At 51.7% G+C, this 26,937-nt stretch overlaps 4 protein-coding genes across 12 annotated transcripts; 1 reads left to right on the top strand and 3 right to left on the bottom strand.

Moving 5' to 3' along the window:
* Positions 1-2,920, bottom strand: LOC117652737. Its single transcript, XM_034397832.1, has 11 exons — positions 2,764-2,920; positions 2,349-2,449; positions 1,683-2,029; positions 1,363-1,600; positions 963-1,056; positions 811-875; positions 696-731; positions 490-607; positions 322-410; positions 213-243; positions 1-135 (listed from the first exon to the last, which is right to left on the bottom strand). The coding sequence occupies exons 1-11, from the start codon at positions 2,846-2,848 to the stop codon at positions 80-82; spliced, it is 1,260 nt and encodes a 419-aa protein (XP_034253723.1). The 5' UTR covers positions 2,849-2,920; the 3' UTR covers positions 1-79.
* A 1,370-nt stretch (positions 2,921-4,290) lies between these two features.
* Positions 4,291-9,320, top strand: LOC117649806 (myrosinase 1-like). The gene is made up of 15 exons (XM_034392882.1): positions 4,291-4,400; positions 4,664-4,895; positions 5,186-5,393; positions 5,530-5,754; positions 6,604-6,761; positions 6,827-6,946; positions 7,023-7,144; positions 7,248-7,382; positions 7,468-7,590; positions 7,660-7,840; positions 8,136-8,372; positions 8,463-8,617; positions 8,704-8,844; positions 8,920-9,026; positions 9,113-9,320. The coding sequence occupies exons 1-15, from the start codon at positions 4,359-4,361 to the stop codon at positions 9,237-9,239; spliced, it is 2,313 nt and encodes a 770-aa protein (XP_034248773.1). The 5' UTR covers positions 4,291-4,358; the 3' UTR covers positions 9,240-9,320.
* A 233-nt stretch (positions 9,321-9,553) lies between these two features.
* Positions 9,554-13,292, bottom strand: LOC117649811 (cell surface glycoprotein 1-like). 3 transcript variants are annotated; one of them, XM_034392914.1, is made up of 6 exons: positions 13,141-13,292; positions 12,190-12,318; positions 11,862-12,067; positions 11,360-11,552; positions 10,876-11,205; positions 9,554-10,767 (listed from the first exon to the last, which is right to left on the bottom strand). In XM_034392914.1, exons 1-6 carry the CDS (start codon positions 13,205-13,207, stop codon positions 9,728-9,730), a joined length of 1,965 nt encoding a protein of 654 aa, XP_034248805.1. In that variant the 5' UTR covers positions 13,208-13,292; the 3' UTR covers positions 9,554-9,727. The 3 variants fall into 3 exon arrangements, with proteins under 3 accessions (XP_034248805.1, XP_034248785.1, XP_034248796.1); XM_034392894.1 differs by having other exon boundaries at positions 9,555-11,205; XM_034392905.1 differs by having other exon boundaries at positions 9,555-11,205; positions 12,190-12,315; positions 13,141-13,222.
* Positions 13,293-15,160: 1,868 nt separating this feature from the next.
* Positions 15,161-22,494, bottom strand: LOC117639016 (protein tramtrack, beta isoform-like). 7 transcript variants are annotated; one of them, XM_034374320.1, is made up of 6 exons: positions 22,373-22,494; positions 20,579-21,188; positions 20,056-20,497; positions 19,746-19,902; positions 19,366-19,663; positions 15,161-19,274 (listed from the first exon to the last, which is right to left on the bottom strand). In XM_034374320.1, the coding sequence occupies exons 2-6, from the start codon at positions 21,146-21,148 to the stop codon at positions 19,041-19,043; spliced, it is 1,701 nt and encodes a 566-aa protein (XP_034230211.1). In that variant the 5' UTR covers positions 21,149-21,188; positions 22,373-22,494; the 3' UTR covers positions 15,161-19,040. The 7 variants fall into 7 exon arrangements, with proteins under 7 accessions (XP_034230211.1, XP_034230212.1, XP_034230213.1 ...); XM_034374321.1 differs by lacking the exon at positions 22,373-22,494 and adding an exon at positions 21,964-22,138; XM_034374322.1 differs by lacking the exon at positions 22,373-22,494 and adding an exon at positions 21,842-21,874.
* Between the last annotated feature and the right edge of the window lie 4,443 nt (positions 22,495-26,937).

The following is a 26,937-nucleotide window of genomic DNA, read 5'->3' as shown; positions in this document are numbered from 1 at the left end:
TATTTATAAACTGTTTTAAACTCGTAAAAAAATTATCACGCACATGTCGTTGGTCCCGAACAGAGACGTAAACAACTGCTCACTGGCCCGCGCGTCGCTCTCGGACGTAGTTGCGAAGCGTGGTGCAATATTCGCCTGCAACGAAGAGTATTAATGAGTTCAAGATTACTTTGGGAGTTAAACATAGCAGAAAATCTTTTGGCACTCCTTACTCTTGATATTCCATTCCTTTTCGGGGCAATTCTGTAAGAAGCATTTCGTCTTTTACTAATACTGTTGTGATTGCCAATCGTTTTAGTTTTAAGTTCTCAGAATACTTGCTGCCTGGAGTTCTGCCCACAAGCAATAGCTCATGTCGAGGTACTGGTCAGGACAGGACACCGCTTCAGATGAACTCCGTTCAACCGCAACTGGCGTCAAAGTGTGAGAAGTACTCAAGAAACATTTCCCCTGTCGATTTTAATAGTTCCCGTCTGCACCACTACTCACGTGTTTCCGAGCACTTTGTGACGGCTCTGTCGTAAAGGTCCGCCCTCCATTCCAGCGATTCTGAAGTGCGGTAGAACTCTCGCAGTCTAGCAGTCGAAATGTTTCCGTCGGTGTCCACCTATGCACGAAACACGACACTGAAAGTTAAATCACAAAAAAAAATGAATCCAACAAGAAGCCAGAAGGGAGGAAATAGTTTGGCTCACCACTTGCCGGGCCCTCCACAGACACTGATGCACGCACTGGAATCAAGGGAAGTACAAGGTCCGAGAAATGCGCGAGTCAAAACACTACATCAAAAACCAAAGCACCTTTTCTTACCAAAATTTTATGTTGTAAGTCTTGGGCACTGTCACAGCTGAAATGGTTCAGACTCAGTCCGGACTCTGGAACGAAAATGTTAAAAGATACAGAAAAATAAATATCAAAGAAAATTTTTACATTTATAAGCTTGGTTCTTTTCTCGAACGAACCTGTATCACTCGTGTTGAACACGCGGTTGTAGCAGAATTCCCGGAGTGCATCCTGCTTCAGCAAGACGGCTTCTTCGTAGCGACCACAGCAAACCTGGAACAAACGCATCACTTGTGTCTCCTACACTGAGAAACATCGTTTTGTGGGAAATTTGGATATTCCCAGGACATTCCTATTTGGGTCTCCCAGGCGCCTGACGGAGACAGGGTAGGCAACCGGCCGCACAGCCCCGTCCTGATCCTGATCGTCTGCCTACCTCGGCGCCTGACGGACGCCGGGTAGGCAACCCACCGCACTGCTCTGTCCTGTGTCTGCCTACCTCGGAGGCGCTAAACAGAGACCGGGCATGCAACCCACCGCACTTCGACTCTCGCAAACAACAATCTCCGTGCCGCACACCTGTTCCTGGAAGGGCATGTATCCGGGGTCCTCGTCCACGCCGTCCAGCTGCTCTTCGGAGGCCACGGGCAGCTTGGAGATGCCGTTGCTTATGTCCACCTCCTCCGCGTCGTCGTCGGGGACGCCCGTCGGCGGCATCGTTGTCGGCGAGGTCGCCATCGAGGTCGCCGTCGAGGAGTCCGGCGTGGCCGTGGGGGCGCTCTCGGGGTCCAGCACCATGCGGTCGTAGCCCCTGGAGCTGGAAAGCCCGTCCGGGTGCGTGAGCCGAGGGAAAGCGACATCGGCCATGTAGCGTGCCCACTGCGTCGTTCGTCCCTTACTAGTATCCGCCGTAGCCGCCGCCGTAGCCACCGCCGTAGCCACCGCCGTAGCCGCCGCCGTAGCCACGTCGACGGCCGTAGCCTCGTCGGTAGCCCCTGCCGTAGTAGCCGCCGTAGCCTCCGTAGCCTCCGTAGCCTCCGTAGCCGCCGTAGCGCCGGTACCCCCTGTAGCCGCGCCGGCGGTAGCGGCAGTAGCCGTAGTAGCAGTAGCGGTAGTACTGCGGGTAGTAGGGCCGCCACCACGTCTTGGCGGACTGGTTCACTCCGGGCGGCACCTCCCAGCCCCACTGGAACTGCGGGGCCCGGCCGCGCCGCGTCGGGTACCACCGCGCCACCAGCACTCCACCCTGACGACAACCACCGCACTCTTAGCGCAGGCCCTCCCAGAAACCACTGCGGTCTTCACTGGTCGAACTGAAGCGTATGCGTTTCTTGAAGCGCGGTGGTTGCTTCGCATAGCTTCGATTAATGCTCCGTTCCTGTCCGTCTAAAACTTTCTTCTCCGGATTGATTTCAATCAAACGTAAATTCTTCAAGCGTCGTTGCGTGCTGGAATGAAGCGCACGACTACGCTCCAGTTTTACCAGTGTTGTGACGAAAAGGGCCTTCCACCCACGAAGCGACATCTGTCAGGAATCTGGCGTTGTTTCACGCGAGAAGACGCACCTTGTGGCGAAAGCGCGGTCGGTCTCGACGGTCCGCGCCACTGTCTTTCTCGTACTTCCAGGGTCGTAGGACGTCATCCACTTGCTCCAGCAGCTGGCGGTCTGCGTGTACACAACAAAAATCGTAACCCAACGTAAAACTCATCTGCAACACTCAGCAGGCCAGAAGACCGTTGGAGGCGGTCAAGATCCCAGGCGCCTTTTTGAGCTCCAGAGCCACTAAATGGGACTCCAACCGAACGTGTGACCCCACCAATGGATTGCTCCGAACGCGGAATTCATTGGTGGGGTCACAAGTTCGGTTCGAGTCCTGTTTAGCGACTCTGGAGCTCAAAACGCGTCAAGAGTTTTGGCCGCCTTCTTTGGCCGCCTCCACCGGTATTCTGGCCCGCAACACAATTAACGCGTGCACTCACTGTAAAACTCGTCGTCGAACTGGTACTGGGCGGCGGTGGCCGCGGACACCACGGCCAGGACCGCGGCCAGGGCGAGGCGGGTCATGCTGCAGCAATGCGCGTCCACGGCGGAGTGCGTCCAAGCGCCGTCCAGCCGACCATTAAGTACGTCACACGCCATGCCGGTCACTGACTGACAGATGGCACGTCGAATGGGAACATGACGCACGCCGTTTTAGCTTCATTTTTTATTTCCATTTTTTCATTTCCTCCGCGGGATGCATCAGCCCGGGAAGTGAGACACATTCGAAACGAAGTGATTGTTGTTGTCGACGAGCCGGGCGGCTGGGCGACGCACCTGGTCCAGTAATGCGTTGTTTGTACTGGAGGCACCCGTCGCTCTGTCTCTCTCGCGCCCCTGCGGGACGCCCCGTGAGTGCGAGGGAGACAGAGCGACGAGGCGCCAGGCATAATCCCGTTTCGCGACCGTCGTTCCTGAAATAGCATCGCGCTGCGTGTTGCGAGGCGCGCCGTTTGACGAAAAATGAGGTTGGGGGACTTCCCTGCGGTGTGCCGGACGAAAGCCGGATCGGGCCGGACTCGAAGCCAACGCGCAGTGGGCCATAAGAGCGGTGGACGCGTTTTGAGCTCCAGAGTCGCGAAACAGGACTCGAACCGAACGTGTGACCCCACCAATAGATTCCGCGTTCGGAGAGCAGTCCATTGGCGGGGTCACACGTTCGGTTCGAGTCCTATTTAGCGACTCTGGAGCTCAAAACGCGTCTAGAGTTTTGACCGCCTCCGCCGGTCCTCTGGCCCACTGTGCAACGCCGCCAACGCCAGCACCGTCGCATCGTACGGTACAAACTCCGCACCTGCTTCGTCGGTTTTCTGGAACGGTGGTGCTCCTTCAAGCCCTTGGACGTGGCTTTACCGAGAAATCCCATCGCAGCGAGCCCTTTCCGAGAAACGTACTCGGTTTTCAGGACTCCGGATGACATTTACCCGCTAAGCGCGGCTTGTTTTTGTTTGCCCGAGCCACACACCAGTGTCGTGCCGCTTTGCCTTGGCGCGTGGGTCGGATATAAAGTTGCCATGCTCCTAGATACAGCAAGACAGATTTTTCAACATTTATTTAATATGTTGAGCATTCCGTGTCCAGCAGGCGGTGGATCGAAGCTTTTCATGCGGATCGTAGATCACAAGAGCCTAATGGGCGGAGCTACAAACTACACTTTGCCACATCATTTGATTCGAGAGTTCCCGACACGACACACATCGAAAAATGGACACGACAAAGCACTCCGTGAGAGAGTAAAAAATTTAAATGGACAACAGTAATGGGCACCATCCCTGGCTGCACCAAGGGCACTAAAGAAGATTTTCTTAATTTTTTTCAAGTTGCCACACTTTTTGAGTGCAGCCAACCTTTGTCCTTGCCGCCCTGTTGACTGCCACACTTTTTTTAGCGCTGCCAACCTTTGGTCTTACCGCCAGACTGCCGACATCTAATCTAGGGCCCCGGTATTTAGCAGCGTAGTATAAAGGCACGGCACGCGTCCGCAGCACGCGGCAGCAGCCGTGCACTGGTCGGGAAGCTGCTCAAACCAACAACCATGAGGGCTTCTGCCGTCCTGCTGGCCGTGGGCCTCGCCGTGGTAAGGATTGCAAACCCCATTTGTGGCAACCATGGCAGAATGAGCGAAAAGACCGGTGGACGGGGCAAAAATTCTAGACGCGTTTTGAGCTCTAGAGTCGCTAAATAGGACTTGAACGAAGCGTGTGACTTCGCCAATGGATTCCTCGTTCGGAGAGCTATCGCACGTTCACACGTTCGGTTCGAGTCTAATTCAACGAATCTTGGCCGCCTCCATCGGTCTTGCTGCGCATGGCGTTGCCCTGACTGAGGCTGTCCCGGCAGGTGGCGGTGCTGGTGCGGCCCGCCGAGGGTGGCCTCCGCGCCAAAGCCCGCACCCTGCAGCGGAAGAAGCTGGCCCTGGGCCTGGGCGCGACCGCCGACACCCAGGACTGCGCCGGCCAGACGCAGCGCTGCGTGGACTGCTCCACGGTGCTGCAGTGTACCAGGCTGGGACAGGTGTACCGGCCCCTGCGCACCACGGCCTGCCCCGCCGCCACGCCCTACTGCTCGGCAGGTAGGCAATTCGGAGCCATCTCCTGCTTCACAGCGGGCCAGGAGGCGGCCAAAACTCCAGACGCGTTTTGAGCTCCAGAGTCGTCGCTAAACGGGACTCGAATCGAGCGAGTGGCCCCACAAATGGATTCCTCGTTCGGAGAGCAATCCTTTAGTGGGGTCACACGTTGGGTTCGAGTCCCATTCAGCGACTCTAGCGCTCAAAACGCATCCGGGATTTTGACCGCCTCCACCGGTCTTCTGGCCCTCTGTGCGCTTCAGCCTGCACTGTAAAAGCGTCTTCGTTGGCAGGCGCGTGCGTGGCCACCCTGTCGGACGACGCGTGCATCGCGCCGCCCGCCGCGTCCACCGCCTTCACCTGCAACGGCGACGGCTACTACCCCGACCCGTCCAACTGCCGGCGCTACTGGCTGTGCGTGGCCGGCAAGGCCTACCAGTACTCCTGCAACGACTTTGCCGGCACCGTGTACAGCCAGCGGCGCGCCATGTGTGTGCCCAGGTGAGACTTACTTCCTCTGGAAACTCAAGAGTTTTGCACATAACCTACTTCAGTTTGAGACACTCGACTCTCCAGCCTCTCCAGTGGTGCATTAAGTTTGAGTACACTGGTAGCTTCACCTCTTGGCGCATTGCAGCTCCGAGGCGACGTGCTCCACGGTGGCCTGCTCCAACGCCCTGGTTGGCGTCTACCAGCGCTTCCCCCAGGACCCCGAGGTGTACGTGGTGTGCCGCGACGCCGTGGCCGCCAACGCTCTGGTGGCCGCCTGCCCGCCCAACTACACCGTGGACGCCGCCACCGGGGACTGCGTGCTCACGTGCCTGGCGGAGGGCCGCCTGGCGGACAGGGACAACAACACCAGGTAGGGACGCCCAGAACGAGGACGTCCAGCGCACAGTGGACCAGAAGACCGGTGTAGGCGCCCTGGGTGAGGCGCCCATGGGCGATCCATGGTCGGTCCATGGGAAATTGAAAGCGGATATCTATGGACAGTCCATGGACAGTCCATGGACGGCCCATGGAGGGTCCACACTGGCTGCATATTGCTCTGGCAAAGTCCTCTCACTATTCAACAGTCTTTCCAAGTCCGAATTATATGGTGGGCTCTACATGAACTTTTCGCGCTTCACTCAATTCCAAATTCAGATTTTGTTTCGGACAAACGGTTCAAAAGTTAAAAGGGTTTTGTGAAAATTAATTGGAGACTTAGATGCACGAGGAAGCCATTGTCAATTGGCCGTCCATGGACCGTCTGTGGATGACCATTGGTTGCCCATTTGTTATGGATGACCCATGGGCCAACCATGGATTGTCCATGGCCTGTCCACGGATCGACCATGGTCACCCCTTCACGACCATAGGCACCAATGGATTCACCATGGGTGTCTAAGGTTGCAGTGTGGACGGACCATTGGTCGCCCATGGGCGCCTCACCCAGGGCGGCCAGAACTCTAGATGCGTTTTGAGCTCTAGTGTCGCTAAATGGAACTCGAACCGAACGTGTGACCCACCGATGGATTGCTCTCCGACCGAGGAATCCATTGGTGGAATCACACGTTTGGTTCGAGGCGCGTTTAGCGACTCTGGAGCTCAAAACGCGTCTAGAGTTTTGGCCGCCTCCACCGATCTTCCGGCCCACTGTGCAACGAGAGTCCGTTATCTATTCGCCAAAATTCGGCCAGAAATTGATCATAGAGTATTTTTTGACCAGATACTACGAGTGCGTCCAGACCGGCACCAACACCTTCTCCCAGCCGCGGCTGCTCATGTGCCCCGAGGGCTCCACCTACAGTGCGGACAGGCAGCGCTGCCTGAGCGGCAACGAAGACAACCCGGAAGACCCCGCCGAACCCGCCGCCAAGGGATACAGTGAGTACACTCACTGAGTTACCAAAGCAAAACTAAACCAGAGTAGATCACTAAACAACTTCCAGACGAGGAGTACTACGAGCCCAACGACAACATCCCCGAGTCGCAGTACGACATCCCCGCAGGGCTGCTGATCGGGGCCGCCAGTGCTGCGTACCAGGTGGAGGGCGCGTGGAACGAGTCAGGTGGGGCTCAATAGTGCTTCCCTTGCCAGTTTTGCACCCTAGCCGCACCTTGTTAGACTCATCTTCGTGATTCCAGACAAGTCCCCCAGCATCATGGACGTGTTCTTCCACTCCCGCCCCTCCTTGGCCAACGGGGACGTCGCCGACGACTCCTACCACAAGTACATGGATGACGTCCAGATGCTCAGCGACATCCAGGTGAGTTTGAACAGTCAGGGATGCAAGTCAAGGGTAGGCGCTAATTCGACCAGTGTGGAATCTGCCACCTATCTTGCCTGATGTATTTGTCTCGCTTCTGCAGCTCCAGTTCTATCGCTTCTCCATCAGCTGGTCCCGAGTGCTGCCCCAGGGCGACAGCGCCCACCCCAGCGCAGTGGGGACCCAGTACTACAACGAGCTGATCGATGCCCTGATTGCCAGGGGCATTCAGCCGGTGGTGCGTGCCCACATCACTTCGTATTTTCAAGGATTTTAAACAGTGGATCCGGAAGCAATAAACGCAACCTCTTTTGTCTCCCCAGATCACCCTCTACCACTGGGATCTTCCCCAGGTCGTCCAAGACGACGGTGGCTGGCTCAACTCCGACATCCAGGACAAGTTCGTCGACTACGCCTCTTACTGCTTCCAGACTTTCGGTGACCGGGTGCGTAAAATCTGGCACAACCAGTCGTTGCTGTGATGCAGCCATGCTGACGTCGTTGGTTTGCTTCAGGTGAAGACCTGGATCCTCTTCAATGAGCCCATGAGCCAGTGCGTGTACGGGTACGAGCTGCCTGGGATCGCACCGGCCGTGAGCAACCCCGGCTTCGGCGGCTACCTCTGCAGCCACAACATGATCATCGCGCACGGCAAGGCGTACCGCGCCTACCAGCAGAACTTCGCCTACCAAGGCGGTAAGAACACGCACGCACTCGGTGACGCGTCACACAGTGGGCCAGAAGACCGGTGGAGGCGGACAAAATTCTGGACGCGTTTTGACCTCCAGAGTCGCCAAACGGGACCGAACCAAACGTGTGACCCCACTGATGGATTGCTCTTCGAACGAGGAATCCACTAATGGGGTCACACCAGATTTATGCTTAGCGACTCTGGAGGTCAAAACGCGTCTAGAAATTTGGCCGCCTCCACCGGTCTTCTGGCCTTGTGTCTGTCGCTGCGGACGGACTTTAAACGCCACTTGGGTGGCAGGGCGGCTGGGCTCGGCCATCAACATGGAGTTCGCCGAGCCGCTGACAAACAAGCCGGAGGACGTCGAGGCTGCCGAGCGCTACCGCCTCTGGAGGTACGGCTGGTGGGCGGACCCGCTCTTCTTCGGCGACTACCCCGAGGTCATGAAGAACATCATCGGCAACCTGAGCGCCGCCGAGGGCCGCGCCACGTCCAGGCTGCCGACCTTCACCGACGAGGAGAAGACGATCGTCCAGGGTGAGTCCACTCCTCGAAATCTAACCAAACGCCAACCTATACTTCCATGGGGAAAGTGGACCGATAAGCCATAATGCTGTTGTTTGGCAGGTGCGATGGACTTCCTCGGCCTCAACCTGTACACCGGCATCCTCGTGGCCGACCGCACCTCCACGGAGACCCTTTCGGCGGGGTACTTCAACGACATTGGGGTTGAGACCTCCACCGATCCCAACTGGATCCAGAGTGCCAGGTCCTCCTTCCCGGTGGGTGTCAGGCATTGTCTTCACGGTGAAGCCAGACTTTCTCTACTTTCGGGTGAAAAGCAATGCTAAGGTTGACTTGGTGACAGGTGACTCCATTCGCTCTTGCTGACGGAGTGAGGTGGGTGAAGAACCGCTACAACAACTTCCCAGTGTGGGTGGCAGAGAACGGCTACGCCGGGGCAGCGGACGAAGGCACCAAGGACCAGAAACGCATCGGCTTCTACAGCGTGAGTTTAACAGGCATAAAGAGTGTATACTGTTGTTGGCTCAAAACTTACTACGGCTGTGTCTAATTCCTCAAGGGCTACATGCGAGGCCTGATGCAAGCCATCAACCGGGATGGGTGCAACGTGATTGGCTACACTTGCTGGAGCCTTGAAGACAACTTGGAATGGCTTGACGGATACGAGTAGGTTCACCAACTGCCCACCTCGCAGAAACATGTCCCTTGAAAAATACATTAAAATTAAACCATTGCCGCTATTCCTGTTGCAGAAGCAAGTTCGGCTTGGTCTACGTCGACTTCAACGATCCCAACCGCCCAAGGACACTCAAGGACTCCGCCAAGTTCTTCCAGGAAACCCTGACAAGCCGACACGTTTCTTATGTTAAAGCAACGTAACAAAATGTGGGCTCCACCCCCTTGAAATTAAATACGGCTACTTCGTGCCTAATAAAAGTTCATATTTTTGCCAGAGTTAAATTGGTGTACGTTTCTCTGTGCTACTCATAAATAACCAAATACAAATTTTCAATAAGAATGAAACCACTATCGATGGTACTTTGACACTGAACTTGACTTTCCTGTCCTTATCTGCAGCTGCGCATCAAGGTCAAACAGACCGAAGGAAATCGCACGAAAGGCTCGAGCTTTTTGTTCATTCACTCCCTGGCTTAAAGTGTGAAGTTGAGCGTGACGCAGGTATACAAAGTAGACTCATCATAACTATTTATTCAATCAATCTCCTTCAACAGTACTTCAGAAGACAGACAATAACATGAAAAGCCGCGCACGGAAATTGCGAATCGAGGAATAAAGTAGATTAGGTCCTCTCGACGAAATCACTTAGGGATATTGATTTGCTCGTGGTGGTCGCCTTATCTCTGACGTCACTGCTCGCAAATGACGTTTCTCGGCCAATCGCACGTCTGAAGCTGGTAATTAAAGAGCAGAATGCTGGGGCAGGGCCTGACCTTGCTTCTTCCCGAATAGCACGCCTCGTACTTGCGGCAGTCCCCGGCCACAGGGATCAGCAGGGACTCCAAGTCCCCGGTGCAGGACGTCGGTGCGGGCACGGGGGGCCAGACGGGGGCAGGCACCACGGTCACCTCGGTGGTCGAATTTGAATCTTCTGTGGTTGACACGTCAGACCAAGTTGTCTCGTTTTCTGCGGTAGAGTCGGTTTGAGTCGATTCTTCGGATGTCGTGGAGTCATCGGTTGTTCTTAGCTCTTCTGGTGTTGTGGCAGAGTCATCTGCAGTTGTTCCTTCTGCTCTCAAACTGCGCTTAAGAGTTGCAGGGCACTCCACGTTGCGTGGCCAGTCGCAAGTCTGCTGCTGGTAGCTGAATCTCAACGTGCTGGGACACCTCATCAGAGCGCTCCTGCCCGAGTAGCACCAGAGGTATGAGCCACACTGCCCAGGCACGGGGATGAACAGGGACGCCATTTCGGGCGTGCAGGAGGTCGGCACCGGCCTTGGAGGCCAGGGGGCGGGGGTGGGGGCCGCGGTGGCAGTCGTTGCCTCTTCTGTGGTCGACTCCTGGGTAGGGGTCGCAGGTTCCTCAGTAGGAGACACGTCAGGGGTTGTTGCTGGCTCCTCTGAAGGAGAAACATCTGGGGTCGTTGCTGGTCCATCAGATGGTGACACCTCAGGGGTTGTTGCTGGCTCATCAGAGGGAGACACCTCAGGGGTTGTTACTGGCCCCTCGGAGGGAGAAACCACAGGGGTTGTAGCTGGCTCCTCAGAGGGTGAAACATTTGGGGTTGTTGCAGGCTCATCAGAAGGAGACACGACAGGGGTCGTCACCGGCTCATCAGAAGGGGACGCCTCAGGGGTTGTTGCTGGTTCATCAGAAGGTGAAGCGGAAGGGGTAGTTACAGACTCATCAGAAGGTGAAGCGGCAGGGGTAGTTACAGGCTCCTCAGATGGTGAAGCGGCAGGAGAGGTCGCTGGCTCAACAGAAGGTGAAGCGGCAGGGGTAGTTGCTGGCTCATCAGAAGGTGAAGCGGCAGGTGACGTTGCTGGCTCATCAGATGGTGAAGCGGCAGGAGAGGTCGCTGGCTCAACAGAAGGTGAAGCGGCAGGGGTAGTTGCAGGGTCATCAGAAGGTGAAGCGGCAGGAGACGTCGCTGGCTCGTCAGAAGGTGAAGCTGCAGGAGATGTTGCTGGCTCATCAGAAGGTGAAGCGGCAGGGGACGTTGCAGGCTCGTCAGAAGGTGAAGCTGCAGGAGATGTTGCTGGCTCATCTGATGGTGAAGCGGCAGGTGACGTCGCTGGCTCGTCAGATGGTGAAGCAGCAGGTGATGTCGCTGGGTTTTCTGAAGTCGATGGCGCTTCCGTCGTTGCGGGTATCACTGCGGGTATCACTGCGGGGCAAAAGGCGTCACAACGACTTGGCTCATTAAGTTTGTTTCACCTTAATTTTTTCTTTCACTCGCAACAACTATGGCTATAATCATATCACCAAGTACACCCTCTACATTGTTTTTATAGCCCCTGCATGTGCACAATGTTACCTACCGCTAATTTTCACACGCATATTGTTCTTCCAGAGATCGGGTCGCACTCGCACCTGAGTCTGGGACTCGTCTATGGAGACTGCTATGGGCTTGTCGGGGTGGCCCTGCAGCCACACATACAACTTTGCAGACTGGCGCTCGGCAACCAGGGTGTAATCTCCAGACTGGAGCTCATTGGAATTCGCAGGTGTGTGCTGTGCGAACAAAGGAGAGGCGTAATTTCACTGAGAATGAAAACGTCATGATCAATACCCAATTTTGGGCGAGGTTTACTTTCTCACCTAAATTTGGGCGAGGAAAGCATCCTCGCCCAATTTTGGGTGAGGAAGGGTAAGGGTGTATCAGCTCCATATAGCTTCATAGTATTATGACCCAAATTTGGGTAATAAAGAATTCCTCACCCAAAATTTTAGTCATGATCATGACTCTTTCATTCTCAGTGTTCAATGCTGTCGTGATCTACTCATTTGAAAGAGCGTGTGTCTTCGTCCGGGAACACTCACCGATGACTCTGTGGTGCAGTCGAAGCCCTTGGCGTTGCACTTGTTTCCCGCTGCGTAGGACAGCCTGCCTTGGGAGTCGAAGCCGTCCACGTACACCCTGGAGCAGGCCGTCTCGCTGCACGACAGGACCCAGACAGCGACGTAGTCTTCGTCGAAGGAGAAGGTCAGGTAGGCCTGGTAATCGAGGGCCAGCGCCACTGCATTGACTGTGACAGTCAAAATGACACATTTAATATATAACCAAGAGCACCTCTGCCGTAGAAATGAGGATAGTACAAAAAGACCCACTGACAGCCTCAAAAGTTCGTGCAGATAGCTAAACACCTACCTAGACACGCGCCGCTCGCCTCGTCGCTGCCGTCGGAACAGTCCGGCCGGCCGTCGCAGCGCGCCCCGACGTCCACGCATTCGCCATTGCCGCAGGTGAAGGACCAGTCCCCGCAGTCGTCCGCGCCTTCTGGACCACCAAACAACCAAACGACTTGATCCGAACAGTCCGACCAGAAAGTCGACCACACCATGTCAGTTTGAGCATGGACATCGTCAATTTCTGGCTGTGAAAGGCTACCCAAAAGGGCAGAAAACCGGGTTGGACCCTATAAACTGCGTGGGAAGGTTTACGCCAGACCGCGTCTTGTCGTAACAGGCTTCGCGATGTTTCGCTGCCTGTTCCTCCAATCCGCGCCTGGCGTACCTAGTAGGTACTACCTACCTTGGCCTGCGGCGCTAGCGTGCCTTCGGCAGGCAATAGCTTGTCCATCGTCGGTTACTTCTAACTTGTTGCATGCTGGGGGGCTCCGCCTCCAGACCCCCCTTCCTTCTAGGTAGAGTTGCTTCATCTACAGATAGCATGATCTTGACCCTTGTAACCTTTGAACTTATCGAGGCTGGGGGGCTCCGCTCCCCAGACCCCCCCATCTTCAAGACAATAGGCATCCTGCCTGCAGAAAACTCGATTTTTCGCCGTTTTTAGGTGTTTTTCGGCTATTAAAACTGAACCAGTTGAGCTACGATGGTGAGATTTCGCGTGTGCCGAGCCAAGGACATGCCTAAAAAGTGTGCAAAATCTCACCGAGATCGGCCGAGCCGTTCAGGAGGAGTAGTGCGGACAGACACACACACACACACAGACAGACAGACAGACAGACAGACAGACAGACAGACAGACAGACAGGAAAAACTTTTCAACCCCACTGGAGTAACAGGCTTTGCTATCGCTCAGCCAATAACTGTGCTTTAGAGCGAGTGCTTCGGTCTCTTCCGTTGGAACTCGTCTCACCTGCCGCGAGCGCGCAGCACCCCAGCAGGACGGCGAGGCTGGCCAGGAGGGCGGTGGTTCTGACCATGGCGATGGCGGCCCTAGAACTGCCGCCGAAGTCATTCGCTCCGCCACTCGCCACCAAGACAGAGGGACGCCTTTGATAGTGACGTCGTCCCAATATGCGCGGAATTTTCCAAGTGCTTTTGAAGGGTCGAGTGGCGCGTTTCCGCTTAAAGGCATGCACGGTTAGCGCGACTCCTTGAAAAACAAGGATGGTTTTTGAAAAACAAGGAAAGATGGAACACTTCAAGGAAGTTCCTTGGAAGTGTGCTCCCATTCCAAGGAGGCTCCCTTGTTTTCCAAGGCCAGTCCCTTGTTTTCTTGGACTCCAGACAAATTCCAAGGGCCCGCCTTGTTTTTGGGGTGCACTTCCAAGGGGACGCCTTGGTTGGTCTCTGCCGATTCAAGGAACCGCCTTGTTTGTCCGCAAAAGCTCGAGTTACGTCGTCGGCCACGTCATGAGGTCCCCGATGACGTCCCCCTGGGGTTCACCATGACGACCCCCATGTTTCTCCGTGCCGTTGAGGCTGCCGGGTCTCACAGTGGCCAACGCCGAAAACCGTTTTCTTCTACGTCCAGTACTTTCGGAGATACGAGGACGTACCACGAGGCCGCCGTCCAGGCGGAGGAGGAAGTGGTGATTTTTTCGAGGCCAAAGCAGCTCTGGCCACGAGCCTACTTGGTGTCCGGGACTTTTGACTTCGGAATCGGGTTAGGGGGGTGCCGGCCCACCTCGAAACCAAATTTGGTCAAGTTCCGGCCAGCCGTTTGTCCAGGATGGCGATAAACATCATCCAATCAGCAAAATAAGTCCAAAAATCCAGCTGTTTGACGCCATCCTGGACAAACGGCTGGCCGGAACTTGACCAAATTTGGTTTCGAGGTGGGCCGGCACCCCCCTAACCCGATTCCGAAGTCAAAAGTCCCGGACACCAAGTAGGCTCGTGGCCAGAGCTGCTTTGGCCTCGAAAAAATCACCACTTCCTCCTCCGCCTGGACGGCGGCCTCGTGGTACGTCCTCGTATCTCCGAAAGTACTGGACGTAGAAGAAAACGGTTTTCGGCGTTGGCCACTGTGAGACCCGGCAGCCTCAACGGCACGGAGAAACATGGGGGTCGTCATGGTGAACCCCAGGGGGACGTCATCGGGGACCTCATGACGTGGCCGACGACGTAACTCGAGCTTTTGCGGACAAACAAGGCGGTTCCTTGAAACGGCAGAGACCAACCAAGGCGTCCCCTTGGAAGTGCACCCCAAAAACAAGGCGGGCCCTTGGAATTTGTCTGGAGTCCAAGAAAACAAGGGACTGGCCTTGGAAAACAAGGGAGCCTCCTTGGAATGGGAGCACACTTCCAAGGAACTTCCTTGAAGTGTTCCATCTTTCCTTGTTTTTCAAAAACCGTCCTTGTTTTTCAAGGAGTCGCGCTAACCGTGTGACGCGCGGCGCGGACGGGGTGGGGCAGCCCTGGGCAGCCTGAGCACGGACGGCCCAGGACGCATGGACGCACATGGCCGGGCTTCGGACAACAAGCACATCCTTTTTCTGAAACGCCCTCAAGAGGTGGTTATCGCCCACTTACAGGAAGTGACGCTTTTGCCTTCTTTAGGAGATGCTTTTGGGGGCGCTGGCCCTCTTGAGGTCTCTGTTGGCACTGCCTGGCGTGGCCCCTGATGCTTCTCCCCGCCCTCTTTCCCTGGATCCACCCTTGCTGTGACGTCGTAGGGATGATGTCGCGTTCAGAAGGTAGGCAGCCAGGCCTCCATCACGGCGCAACGCTGCCGGGAGGGTAGGCAACACAACTGGCACCCTCGCAAGCCGCCGTCGTGGTAGGCAACACAACGGGCACTGAGTGATGTACTACGTACACTCGCCTACTCGCAGTGAGAAAGAGGCGCAGGGTGAAAACGAGTGAAAATGTCGATGTGTGTCTGATCACACTAGGACGACAGGAGAGAGGATGGACACAAAAGAGGCACATACATGTGGGAAAATTTATTGGAGGCAAAGTTAAATTTATAGTTTCACATGCAAACACACATTATCAAAAGGTATAATAAATAATATTATGGCAAGGTGACAAATCGGATCCAAAACATTTGTAAGAAAATATTTGAATTTTACACATATCTGAACTTGGGAGCATTTTTTATTTATTTTTATTTTTTTCATTTTTTTGTAAAGGTATCATCATAGCACTCACTTACCAAGGTAAAGGGGATAAATGTAGCTTATTATTTTCAGACCTCAGTTCTTGGAATGCACACAGACTAGTACTCTGCTTACCCTGCCCAATATAAGAAAATACACTCTTAAAACCAGGAATGATGCACACTCCACCAGAAGAGGCACATCGCAATTACTACTTCAACTGCAATCAGCCTCGTCATTACATTCACATTTCGATATGTATATCTTCAGCATAACTATCAGTCTAACTGCTGCGATGAACCATTAAGAGAAAAATAACAATACAGTTCCCAAGATACCATTTGAAAAAAGTATATTTATATTTCAATGTAATTTTGCAAGCAGAGATGCCCCACAAAAGGAAATAACAACCCTGCTTTGTTGCTGTTTCTGATGTTGTTCGATTATCAAAAAGGACTCGAGTCACTTATAACCAGAGTAATCAGACACAGATTGCCAATTCATGAAGTACAGTTGATATATATGACACCAATTAGACACAACAATAGAAGCATCACAAATTCTTTGGTCTGATAACTATCACCTTTGATTGACAGAGTAGTGTGCAGAATTTCCACTCAAATTATGTGGGCTTGGGCAATTAACCACTCAGCTACAAATGATGGAGTTCTTGACAAAGATGAAACACACATGGTGTGAATATAACAGCGTGGGGAAACAGCTGTAGTGCATTTTTAACAGGTGATTCAACAAGTGAAAAATTTTACAGAGAAGAACCAAGTAACATCATTGTTAGTTTATAGAGAAAGCAAGTAGCAACAGTGCTTTTGAAACTGCTGTTCATTGAGGAAGTCTTAGGAAATTAAGATATAGTGACTGTAAATCATAATAAATGCAAGACTGGCATAGTGACTTGCAATCAACAAGTTTTTCAAGTTGCTCACAACTTTGCACTATGTTTCTAGAAACAAAATTAGGATTCAATTTAGGACTTTGTGTGTTCAAACATCATAATACTGCAAATGATTCAAATAATCATTAAAACAATTATCATACACATGGCACGTTGATAACTTCCATCAATGTTTTGAGTTCAGAACACTTCATACACTACAAACTACTTCCTATATAATGATTGGAAAAAAGCTGAAAGCTTCCCTTATCTCTGTTGCCATAACCATGGAATTCTTTGGAAGTCTATTTACCAGCCTATGATATGACTTACAACACTACAGAAATAAAAAAAAATCTTCAGTGCAATGTCACTTGAAGTGGAATTATGTACAAGTTTTAAAGTTTGGATCATATATGCTGTCTATCACTACTCTAGTTCATTCAGACTTTTTGCTTTCTTAATCAGACAATGTTTTGGAATGCTTTTGATTACACATGTAATTTTTGGTAATACGCATCTACAATAAATGAGATCACACAGGTGTGGAAAGTTCCAGGTACAAGCAAATACTGGAAATTGTACTTCTGGCATCAAAGACAGGAAGCATTACACATTCCTGTCTAAAAATAGTCATACAAATTATTTTTTTTTACTGCTTACAGAGAAATGGAACCGTAAAGTATATCTGAAATATATATCACATAAGCTCCAAGGGAATATCGGCACACAAAAAATATTTTCTAATCTAACATGTCTGGAATGACTATCATTACACCTCATCCAAATTTTACTTAAATAGAACTCTTGACAATAAAAAGTCTTACACACACACACACACACAAACACATTTCAAATGGTCTAAACCAATCATGAAATTAATAGCTGACTTCAAATTTGGAAAGCACAGCTGCAGAGTGGAAAATAATTGTACAGAAAGTATTCGTTACAGTTAGATGCAAGAAGATGTGGTTCAATGAATGGAAGATACGATACGGAAACAGTCATTAGATATAAAATAAATACCAATTTATATCCAAGTAACACATAAATTTTCTTTCTTTTTGGTAACAGTCTCATGTAAATCAGGCTCCAAGCAGAACCTTGTGATCCAACAAAAAAGTTACTAATGGCAGCGATTAAAGCAAAGGCATAATAAAACCCAATCTTGGCATTCTGATTTCAATCCTTCTTGACTATGATGGAGGACTGATACTTGGGTAACACACTACATGAATAAGGGACAAAAGGAAATGGTCACACAATAATGTCACTTAAAAATAGTTACCACGTAATATTACTTATTTCAATTCTGAATTGTACGACTACACCATTACACACTACCGTAGAAACACACTCAAAAACGATCCATGCAAAATAGTACTTGTTTACACTGTATGTACATGGCCTTAAAATCTAACTCAGTTCAAGTATTGCACAATGGTTAAAATTAAAGAATCATCACTCTTAATAACGATTTGGTCATAGGCATTTGGTCATTCAAATGGCAAGTCAATAATTGCAAAACTTGCTTACTGTTTGGCACATAGCAAAGTAATCTTTGGGATTATTTTTGTGAGTGACCCACCATAGACTGCTATGACTACATCCACACACGAGCTGATTCTCAAGTTAATTCTAAGATGTCAAAATAAAAGAGACAATCTATCTCCAAGACTTATTCTCTGGGGACATACAGTCAAAAGGGAAAAGAAACTATGAATAAATAAATTTAAAACTCAACTGAAAAGCACAAACAACAAAACTTATTAATGAAAGCATAAGTTCCAGTTATATTAAAATATTCCCATTTATCACAAAGTAAAAGAAAAGTCATAGAAGGACACCTCATATTTCCTTTCAAACCACCAGTGTCTTTACACAAACTGGTAAAGTTCTTAATAAATAATAATAAATGTGGTGTTTCTAACAGATAAAAATTAAAATAAAACAACAGAAACAACTTTTAAGAAACAAAACAATGTTTCAGATTAATTAAAATTCTAACAAAAGAGAATATTAGTATGCCATCCCCAGGCACAGATCACACATAAAGGGAAACATTCTCCCTCACATTTAAGAATAGAAGAAGTCCCCATACCAAAATACACACATTTTAAGATTATGTAGAATACAACATCTGGGTGAGAAAATATGTTCGAATGAAAGCATGAATTTGGCTTACAGCTGCTCCAGATCAGAAACCCCTCGAAAATTTGAGAGGAAATAAGTCCAACAAATGAGAGTCAACATTGATCCATGCACCTTAAAATCATTGATTTGCTGCCTTCTCTGATAATTGTCCACAAGCTTAATAAAACTACGACACACAATGAACTTCTGGGCTTGAATTTTGTTTTCATAAAATTGATGCAAGAAAAAAATACAAAATAAGACATCCTTTTTGTTTGACAGAATTCTAAATCAATCTATAGAAAAGCAGGGATTCAGAAGAGAAAAAATATCAGTCTAAAAATGTTGATTACAAAATAGTTTCTGATTTTTAAGTCAGTGGTCAAGTCTTTCCTAGCAGCTTTGCGTCTCATCTTTGGAAACATGAGGGAAAGCTTGGCATTGCGGAGGTGTCTTACATTACACAATAGTGCGCTTTGCAGCATTTGTATGACCTGAGTTTTGAAGTAATTGAATCTTACACAGCCTTCAAGGCAACCGGGAAATACCCTTTGAGTTGCAATGGATGCCCTATAGTTAATAGATAGACAAGTAGAAAAACAAGGAAGAAATAGTTTGATAATGAAGTCAAAAATCACTTCAGTTGAGTCTTGATCAATAGTTTGGCAAAAATATTCAACAATTTCATTGGTGGGCATTGATAGGCTCAGCTAGTTGAGTGACAACTGACTCAACAACATGGTTCTCTTTACTGAGGAAGTCTGATGGCTGATGATGGGTCACTTTGGAGCTGAGCTGCAGCAGCATATCAGCAGCGGCAATACTGTTACGAGGTAAGCTATCCAAACCACCATCATCTGACATTGGATGTCCCATCATAAACGCTTCAGGGTATGGGTCAGGATAAGAGTCTGCATACTAAAGGGGTGAAGAAAACAAGAATTACAATACAAACTAAATTTGTAGAGAATTCCAAGGTGAAAACTGAAGATTGGAAAAGTATATTTACCTTGCGTGGTCTGCCTCGGGGTCGTTTCCCAGCCAATGATGATACTAAAGACTTGGGCATTCTTGGTGCTCTCTGCAGGGGTCCTTGGATGTTGCTATTGTGGTGTCTTGTCACATGCTGCTTCACTTTATCCTGACGAGCAAATCGCTTACCACATGTAACAATAGGGCATTGGAATGGACGTTCTCCAGTGTGGGTTCTCTTATGGCGTTCAAGATGTGAAGACCGACCAAATGATAATTGACAAACATCACATTGATGAGGGCGGGGGTTGGTAGCCGTATGCATCTGAACATGACTGCAAAGACAAGAAAAGATTTGCTTATTGATTCCCTTATTGATATTTGAATGGACAAAAATAAGGTTGAGTTGAGACTCACGCTCGTAAGAGATCTGAAGATTTCAAATCCATGAAGCAGAAGGGACAAACCGTTGAAGGTGAGACCTTGGCGTCACTAGGAGCATCGCCATTCATCTCCTTTTGGATCACACCATTTGGTGTTTCACCCTCAGTGAAGGAAGACTCACATAAATAGCCTGAAATGGAGTATCAAAATATTGTATAAAATATCTCCTAATTTTGTTACTGAGCCCCACCTGCTGCTACTCTTAAGGCGAGGTTCGAAAGAAAAAAATTGGCAGTGGGCTTTATTTGAACTATAACAGTAACAAATAAATAGTAAAACTTACCCAGCCCTTCTTCCTCTCCCTCATCCTCCTCCCTGATGACCAGCTCTCCACTGTTTTCGTCTTGGTTCAAGTCCTCTTCTTCCGACTCTTGATTTTCTCCACTAGAGTTTGAATCCACCTCATGGACTTTGCCCTGAGTTGATATAACACTGCTTTCATTGTACAGCTTAGCAGTGCCGTTTTGGTAGGGTCGGTCTTGACTGCGTTCATGAGCACCATTTCCATTGGTTAAAGGAATGCTCAGATCAATTCCATTAGTTGAGGGAGACCGTGAGGCAATCACTGAGGGTTGCTGAACGGAATGCTCTGGTGACCCATTCATGATATGAGGCTGGCTGATAGGTGATGGTCCTCCAGCTTTGTGAGCTACTTTAGCTTTGGGAGGACTTTCTGTTGGATGAGGCAAGGATCTCTTCTGTCCAGTGCGTGATGAATGAGACGCCTAAAATGAAAAAAGTTGTTTAAACATGCAATTCTTACAACATCAGATTTCTTTAATTTTTAGATTAATATATTAACTTACATCAAACTCAGCTTGAGTGGGCTCATGGACAACTGCAGCAGTAGCAACATCTTCAGGGACAGCCTTGGGTGGAGCAGAAAATCTGGATTTGGGGGCAGCTATCCTTGTCACATTGGAAGTGGTAGCTGAACGTTGAATGGTGTCAATGACAGATGCCTTCGGTTTAGCCAAAGGTCCTTTTCCTGAAGCCACCGTTGTTTCAGTTTGACATCCATAAGCAAGCCCTCGAATTTGAAGGTCAGTGGCAACTTGAATAAGGGGCTGAAGTTCCGAGTCAAGAACATCGACTTCACCCCTATACATGTACTCAAGGAGAGTTGACATTTCTCGTTGCTTAATTTCTCTGAAGATTAGAACTGGATGTTTGCATGGATTGTCTTTGAATACTGATTCAAAATATGGACTGCAAGCTGAGAGAATCAACTTGTGAGCCTGTAGTTTCCCATCAGGACAGGAAATTGTGACATCGGTGAACGCCTGGTCGTAGTATGATCTTTCAAACAGGGAGCGCATACTCTCCATGTGGTTGTCCCATCGGAGATGAAATGCTTTCTTGTCTGAAGTCCCCATTTTGATCTTTGATGTCGAAGTAATCACATGAGCTCTTAATCTGTAACAAAAATAGAAAAATTATAAAACAAAATCCCATCGTGCTTAGGGAAAAGTTAGAGTTCAGGTTTAAAAAATAAAGATATTTAAAATTAAATGAAAACTGCTTCATTATATAATAACTTATAAAGACACTGATCCTTCGCGAGATAGTTTTAAATGCCCCAATAATGTTTACATACTAATTGATTTTCCATCTCATGAAGGAATCTAGTACAGATGGCCATAACCATTATCATTTATTAAATTTAAAAATAATTAACAACGATGGGGACATTTTTGAAAGACGAAAAGCAAACCAGTGGTGATGAACATCTGTTTTTGACAGCTCCTGTCACAGGATCGGCCACCTAACCTGACTTTCCCGTTTGACATTTCGCCCCGTTCGAACTTGGAACGCGTTTTCCCGTCCGCCTACTACCTCACCGGCTTTCCCAGTAGAAGGGCGACCCTTGCTACCTTCGTGACCAATCGCTGAGTCACCCTCAAGAACGCAACGCCACCCCGCCGTGCCACACCGTCATCGGCCCCGGACGCCCCGGACCCGACGCCAACAAAGCCACCCCCCAACCCCTGAGCGCACAGCGCACCCCTCTCCCTGGCTGGCTGGCCGAATATTCGCCCCTGCCGTGGGCTGCACAAAATTTCACGAACCCCACGGCTCGCCGTCCGCTCCTGGAACCCAGAGAAACGAGAAAAACTCGCAGAAAACTCCCTTCTCTTCTTTAAGGCACCCCACCTCCGAACCTGTTTGTAAACAACACTGAACGCCTTACAAGTGCAGGGTGCAGGTCGGGGCGACGGCACGGACGGGAAAACACGCTCCGTGGCGATGCTCCGGTTTCTCGCCAGGCCGAACTCCGTGGCGCTTTGCGGGCAGTCAGTGATAAGAAGGGCCGGGGGTACAAGTCCTACCCCTGCGCTGCACTGCCCCTGCCCCTCCGCCCTACCCCCGCGGCCAAGCGGCACGACGGCGCAGCGCTGCAGCAGGAGTGGCGCTGCTCGCTGGCGGAGGCGTTATCAACATGGCCGGGCCGGGCCCTCGCGCGAGACGAGACTCCCCTTTCCCTATTTCTCCGCCCCCGTCACCCGGGCACTCGCACCGCCGTCGAACTTGCACCACCGGCCGGGGAAATTCCACGGCCAACGAAAAGCACTTGCCTCGCGACGGCGCGCGCACTTTACCTGCGTTTTTCGAACGGTTTCCGTGCGGACGCGGCGAAAACGACGCGACGCGACGCACCCTCCGTGCGGACGGCCTTCCTTTCTCCTCGTGCAGATTCCCGACTCCCGACCCGTTCCCGTCGGCGGCGCTGCGCTATAGCTGCGCTAGGGGTGCGGGGGGTGGAGGGTGGAGGCGACGCGCGGAGGGAGGGGAGGGGAGCGTCCAGGGGGTTGTAATCGATAGAAAGACGGTACACTCCCGGCGCCAAGTGCACGCCGCTCGCCGCCCCGGCCAGAGGGCCTCGGCCCGTCGGCGGGGTGGTTCAGCCCCCGGCGAGAGACTCGACGGGTACCCGAGGCGTTGAACCCGGCTTTCCGCGCGACCCGCGACCGCGTTAGGACGGTCTGCACGCGGCTGGGGGCCTGTGAGAGCACTTTCTGCCGTGACTGTACCCGCTGTACCATCTCCCCCTGCTGCCGCGCCGCCGCCCCTGCCGCCATCTCCCCTCTCGCTCTATTCTCTCCCCTCGCGGCTCCCCACCCCCTCGAAACACACGCTCCCCTTTCCCCTCCCCTCCGAATAAGTTCCCCTCCCCCGCCTTTCGGCCGGACCGAAGGACCGAAGACAGGCGGTGCACTTGATCGCCGGCCGGATTGTTGTTCTGAACTTGTTTCGCCGTCCTCGGCGTCCTCGGCGTCCTCGCGGGAACTTCCCCCTGGAGCCGGGGCCGCACTTCGGGGCACTTGGGGCCTAACGTAACGTCGCCTGGAATACTCCAGGACTTTCTCTTACACGAAATATGTAAAATTTACACGCTTGCTCCCCCCCTCTTTCCCCTCAACCAACCCTTGCTTCCCTCCCCCTGCCCCTCACCAACCCCAGCCCAGGAGGGACCCCAGGCCAGACCCCAGCGACCGCAGCCCTCGGACGAGCCGACGAAGCCGACGACGAGGAGGACGGTGCGGGGCTGGCGGCGCTGGGGGGGGTGCTCGCTGTGTAGGGGGAGCCCCGAAGGGCCCGAAGGCGCCTACTGCATGCACCCTTCCAACTCACCCCACCCACCCCCTCTGTTTCGGACCAGATCAACGGAGGGGAGTGGGGAAGGGGCATGACCTATTCCATCCTGAACGTGTCTTGCGGAGCCAAGTAAAACTGCAGGCTCACAAAATGAATTTCGAGTAATATTTATCCACTCTGGAGCCCTGAGCCACCCTTAAATGTACACCAATATCAGCGCCCACAAAATGTGCTAGGGACCAGTTAATTGCAAGCAAGCCTGCTTAAATTTATTGATTATTGTTGTAGTTTCATGTGACGCATTCTATCTTAGGCTTGCACCAATATTTGATTTAATTCGAACATAAGGACTTCCCAAACAACAGGGCAAACAACTTTAGGCAATTCTTCCAAATTTATAGAAACTAATCAAATAAAGTTCAAAAAGCCCAAAAAATTTTCAAACCCTTGGTTTTTTTCAAACCTATTTAATTTCAAGAAAAAACTGGGAATTGCAAAAAAACTTGCAATCGGGATTAAAAAAATTGGCGAACCGGAAAATATTTTTTCCGAAAAACGGCTTTTCAAAAACCAACCGGTTCGAACTGGGCGCCCCTGCCCCCCCAAACCCGGGGGCCCCCCGCGCCTTGTCGAAAAGTCGCCGCCGCCGACAGGCAGCGCTGGCAGCGCCAGGGGTCGCTATGACGTCATCGCCGGCGCGGCTCGGAGGAGACTCGGCGATGCTCGGCTGTTCACGGCGCGAGCGCGCAGCGTTTCAAACCGAAGCGCGGTACGGAATTTTTATTTTGACAGTGCAGGGAACATCGGCTGACTTGACTTGACACGGCTCGCACCAAAACGCCCGCCGCGTTGCACTTTTAGCAATCTGCGACCTCACGGTGAAAATGAAGGACAATAGGGAAAGCTTTGATGACCTCAACAACTAGGAAAATCAACAATACTTTGGCATTGGCTTTCCCATCGGAAAATTACATTTTTCCCGTTCCAAAATATGACGTAAACAAAGGGGGAGGGGGACGCTGAAATCCCCCCCCTCCCCCATTTTCTCGGCGCAATGCCGCAGTATGAATACTTAATGAAAGCATAATTAATAAAGAGTGAAAGTGCAGACGGACTACCGGCCCTGCCCTACCCCACCCCTTGGAGGAGAGGTGGAAGGGGGAGGCACGTCGGCAGAGGTAGGCCCATGCGGCACTCGCCGGGTGTGGTGGGGCGTGGCGGGGCGGGGCGGGGCGTGGCGGGGCGTGGCGGGCGCAACGTCAGCGAGGAAACGTGTGGTAGTAGCACGCCCCGCGCTTCCGCGTCGCGAAGGCTCGATCAAATGGTGCATAAAAAGCACATACCCGCACGAGGCCCCGCCCCGTTGCGGCGAGACACGAAGCAGACTGCCGAAATGACTGTGATCTGCGCGGGATCTGCCTGGACGGGCCGGGGATGGGCTCGGCCACCACACTGCCATGGCACTGCCGCCACCAGGACGACCGCACGGCCCGAACCATACGTCATGCGGGCTGGCCGGCCGCAGTGCCTCGCTGCTCTGTCTCTCTCGCACCTGTACGCGACGCCCCGCGAGTGCGACAGAGACAGAGCGACGAAACTGCTCTTCAGCCCGCAGGGCCAGCCGTCACGCGCCACTACGAGCACTGCTCGTCATTTTCAGCTCGCAGGGCCACTGTGAAAAAAATATTTAGAAAAAACCGTGTTTTGCGATCAGATCAAGTAATGCAGCACCCTGGCAACATGCCCGGCCGCTCTCTCAGCTGCAGTAGACGGCAAAATGGTTGATTCACCAAACCATTTCGCAAATCCGCCGTAAACGATTAACAGTGGCGTGGGAACAGTCGAGCGAGTATCGTCTGACTAACAGGATCATTACTCAAGGCAGCAAGTCGCCAAGTGAGTTAGGTCGGAAAAAGGATGTTTGACTCGGCGGCTCGTCGGCCCGCCCACTCGGGCCACGTGACCAGCACGTGGACGGCGATCGGAAACTGCGCATCTCCGATCGGTGGACGGACCGGTAGAAAGGCGGCGAGGAGCGGGGCAGGGAAGGCCCGTGTAGAATGCTTGGGACTTCCCCGAGGAAACACATCTCCACTGGAGGAAATATCGTGGCGCGAATGCCACAAACCTGTGTCTATACTGTAAAAAAGGGCTGAGTCTCAAGCGGACTAAAATTCGGTTGATTTTCATATTTCTGACTGAGAGAGTGCCTTAGTCTACTGGTCATGGAGAAAAGATTTCTGAGTTCAATCGTTTTTTGTTTTTGTTTTTTTTGTTTTTTTAATGGGTGCATCCTTATTAACGCGTTTAAAAATATTGGCAGTTATCAAAGGCGCTCTGATGTCCATGGTCGGCAAGATTGGACAATAACCGGGTAGGCAAGGCATCATTTTTGACGCGCCTCTCTCTGCGAAGAAAATTAGTATAGGAGCAAAGAAGGAGGTGCCCAGTAGTTCGCCTTGGCCCTCGACCGTCTGGACTGCCGTCAAACTCGTCAAGTCTAGCGACGCACAGTGGGTCGGAAGACCGGTGGTGGCGGCCAAAACTAGGCGCGTTTTGAGCTCCAGAGTCGGTAAATGGGACTCGAACCGAACGTGTGACCCCACCAATGGATTGGTCTCCGAACGAGGAGTCCATTGGTGGGTTCATACGTTCGGTTCGAGTCCTGCTTAGCGACTCTGGAGCTCGAAACGCGTCTTGGCCGCCTCCTTCGGTCTGCTGGCCCACTGTGCGGACGCGTGCAGCCTGCCGAACGGCCATCCCAGCGCACCGGGGCCGTTTTGGCCGTTTCGCGCGGCACTAAAAGCCAAAACAAACACACTCTCGGTGTTGTCTCTCGACACACGCAGCCTTGCATTTCGCAATCGCTCTCCGCAGGACTGCTAGACCCCCGATTCGAAAACGGAAAGCGTCCAACGCATCAGCAGAAAAATCCAGTTTCATTCGGTCCCATGTCTGCGAAGAGAGAAAGTGGAAAACAACCAAGGTAACTCAGCGTTCGATCCAGCAACTCAAAAAATCCGAAAAATTGAAATTGATTAGCTCATTTATTGGCCACCCCCACCATTGACGGCTGGCAAGGTGAGGTGAGGGACCTCGCCGGGGGCCTCGCATAAGCCAGGCGCTCCACAGTGGGCCAGAAGACCGGTGGAGGCGGCCAAAACTCTAGACGCGATTTGAGCTCGAGAGTCGCGAAAGACGACTAGAACCGAACGTGTGACCCTACCAATGGGTTCCTCGTTCGGAGAGCATTCCATTGGTGGGGTCGCACGTCCGTTTCGAGTCCCATAGCGACTCTAGACCTCAAAACGCGTCCGGGATTTTGACCGCCTCCATCGGTCTTCTGGCCCACTGTGCGAGCCAACTGCTCCTTGGCGAGGACTTGGCGAGGCCCTCGGGGTGCTACGCGCGGCTACGCGGTTCTTACCTCGTGGCCCTCGGCCCGTTATGTCATAAGTAGTGTTGTGAGACTCGGCAGACTCGCCCCCCGCGAGTTCTCACACGCTGCCCCGAAGGTGCACTGCCAACAAAAAACTCTCCTCTCGCGGAAAAGAAACCTAAACGAACG

This window comes from Thrips palmi, unplaced genomic scaffold, assembly GCF_012932325.1.
Source record: "Thrips palmi isolate BJ-2018 unplaced genomic scaffold, TpBJ-2018v1 HiC_scaffold_10, whole genome shotgun sequence".
Lineage (NCBI taxonomy): Eukaryota > Metazoa > Arthropoda > Insecta > Thysanoptera > Thripidae > Thrips > Thrips palmi.
Note: the sequence above shows the minus strand (reverse complement) of the source record. Positions and strands in the feature narration are given on the sequence as shown.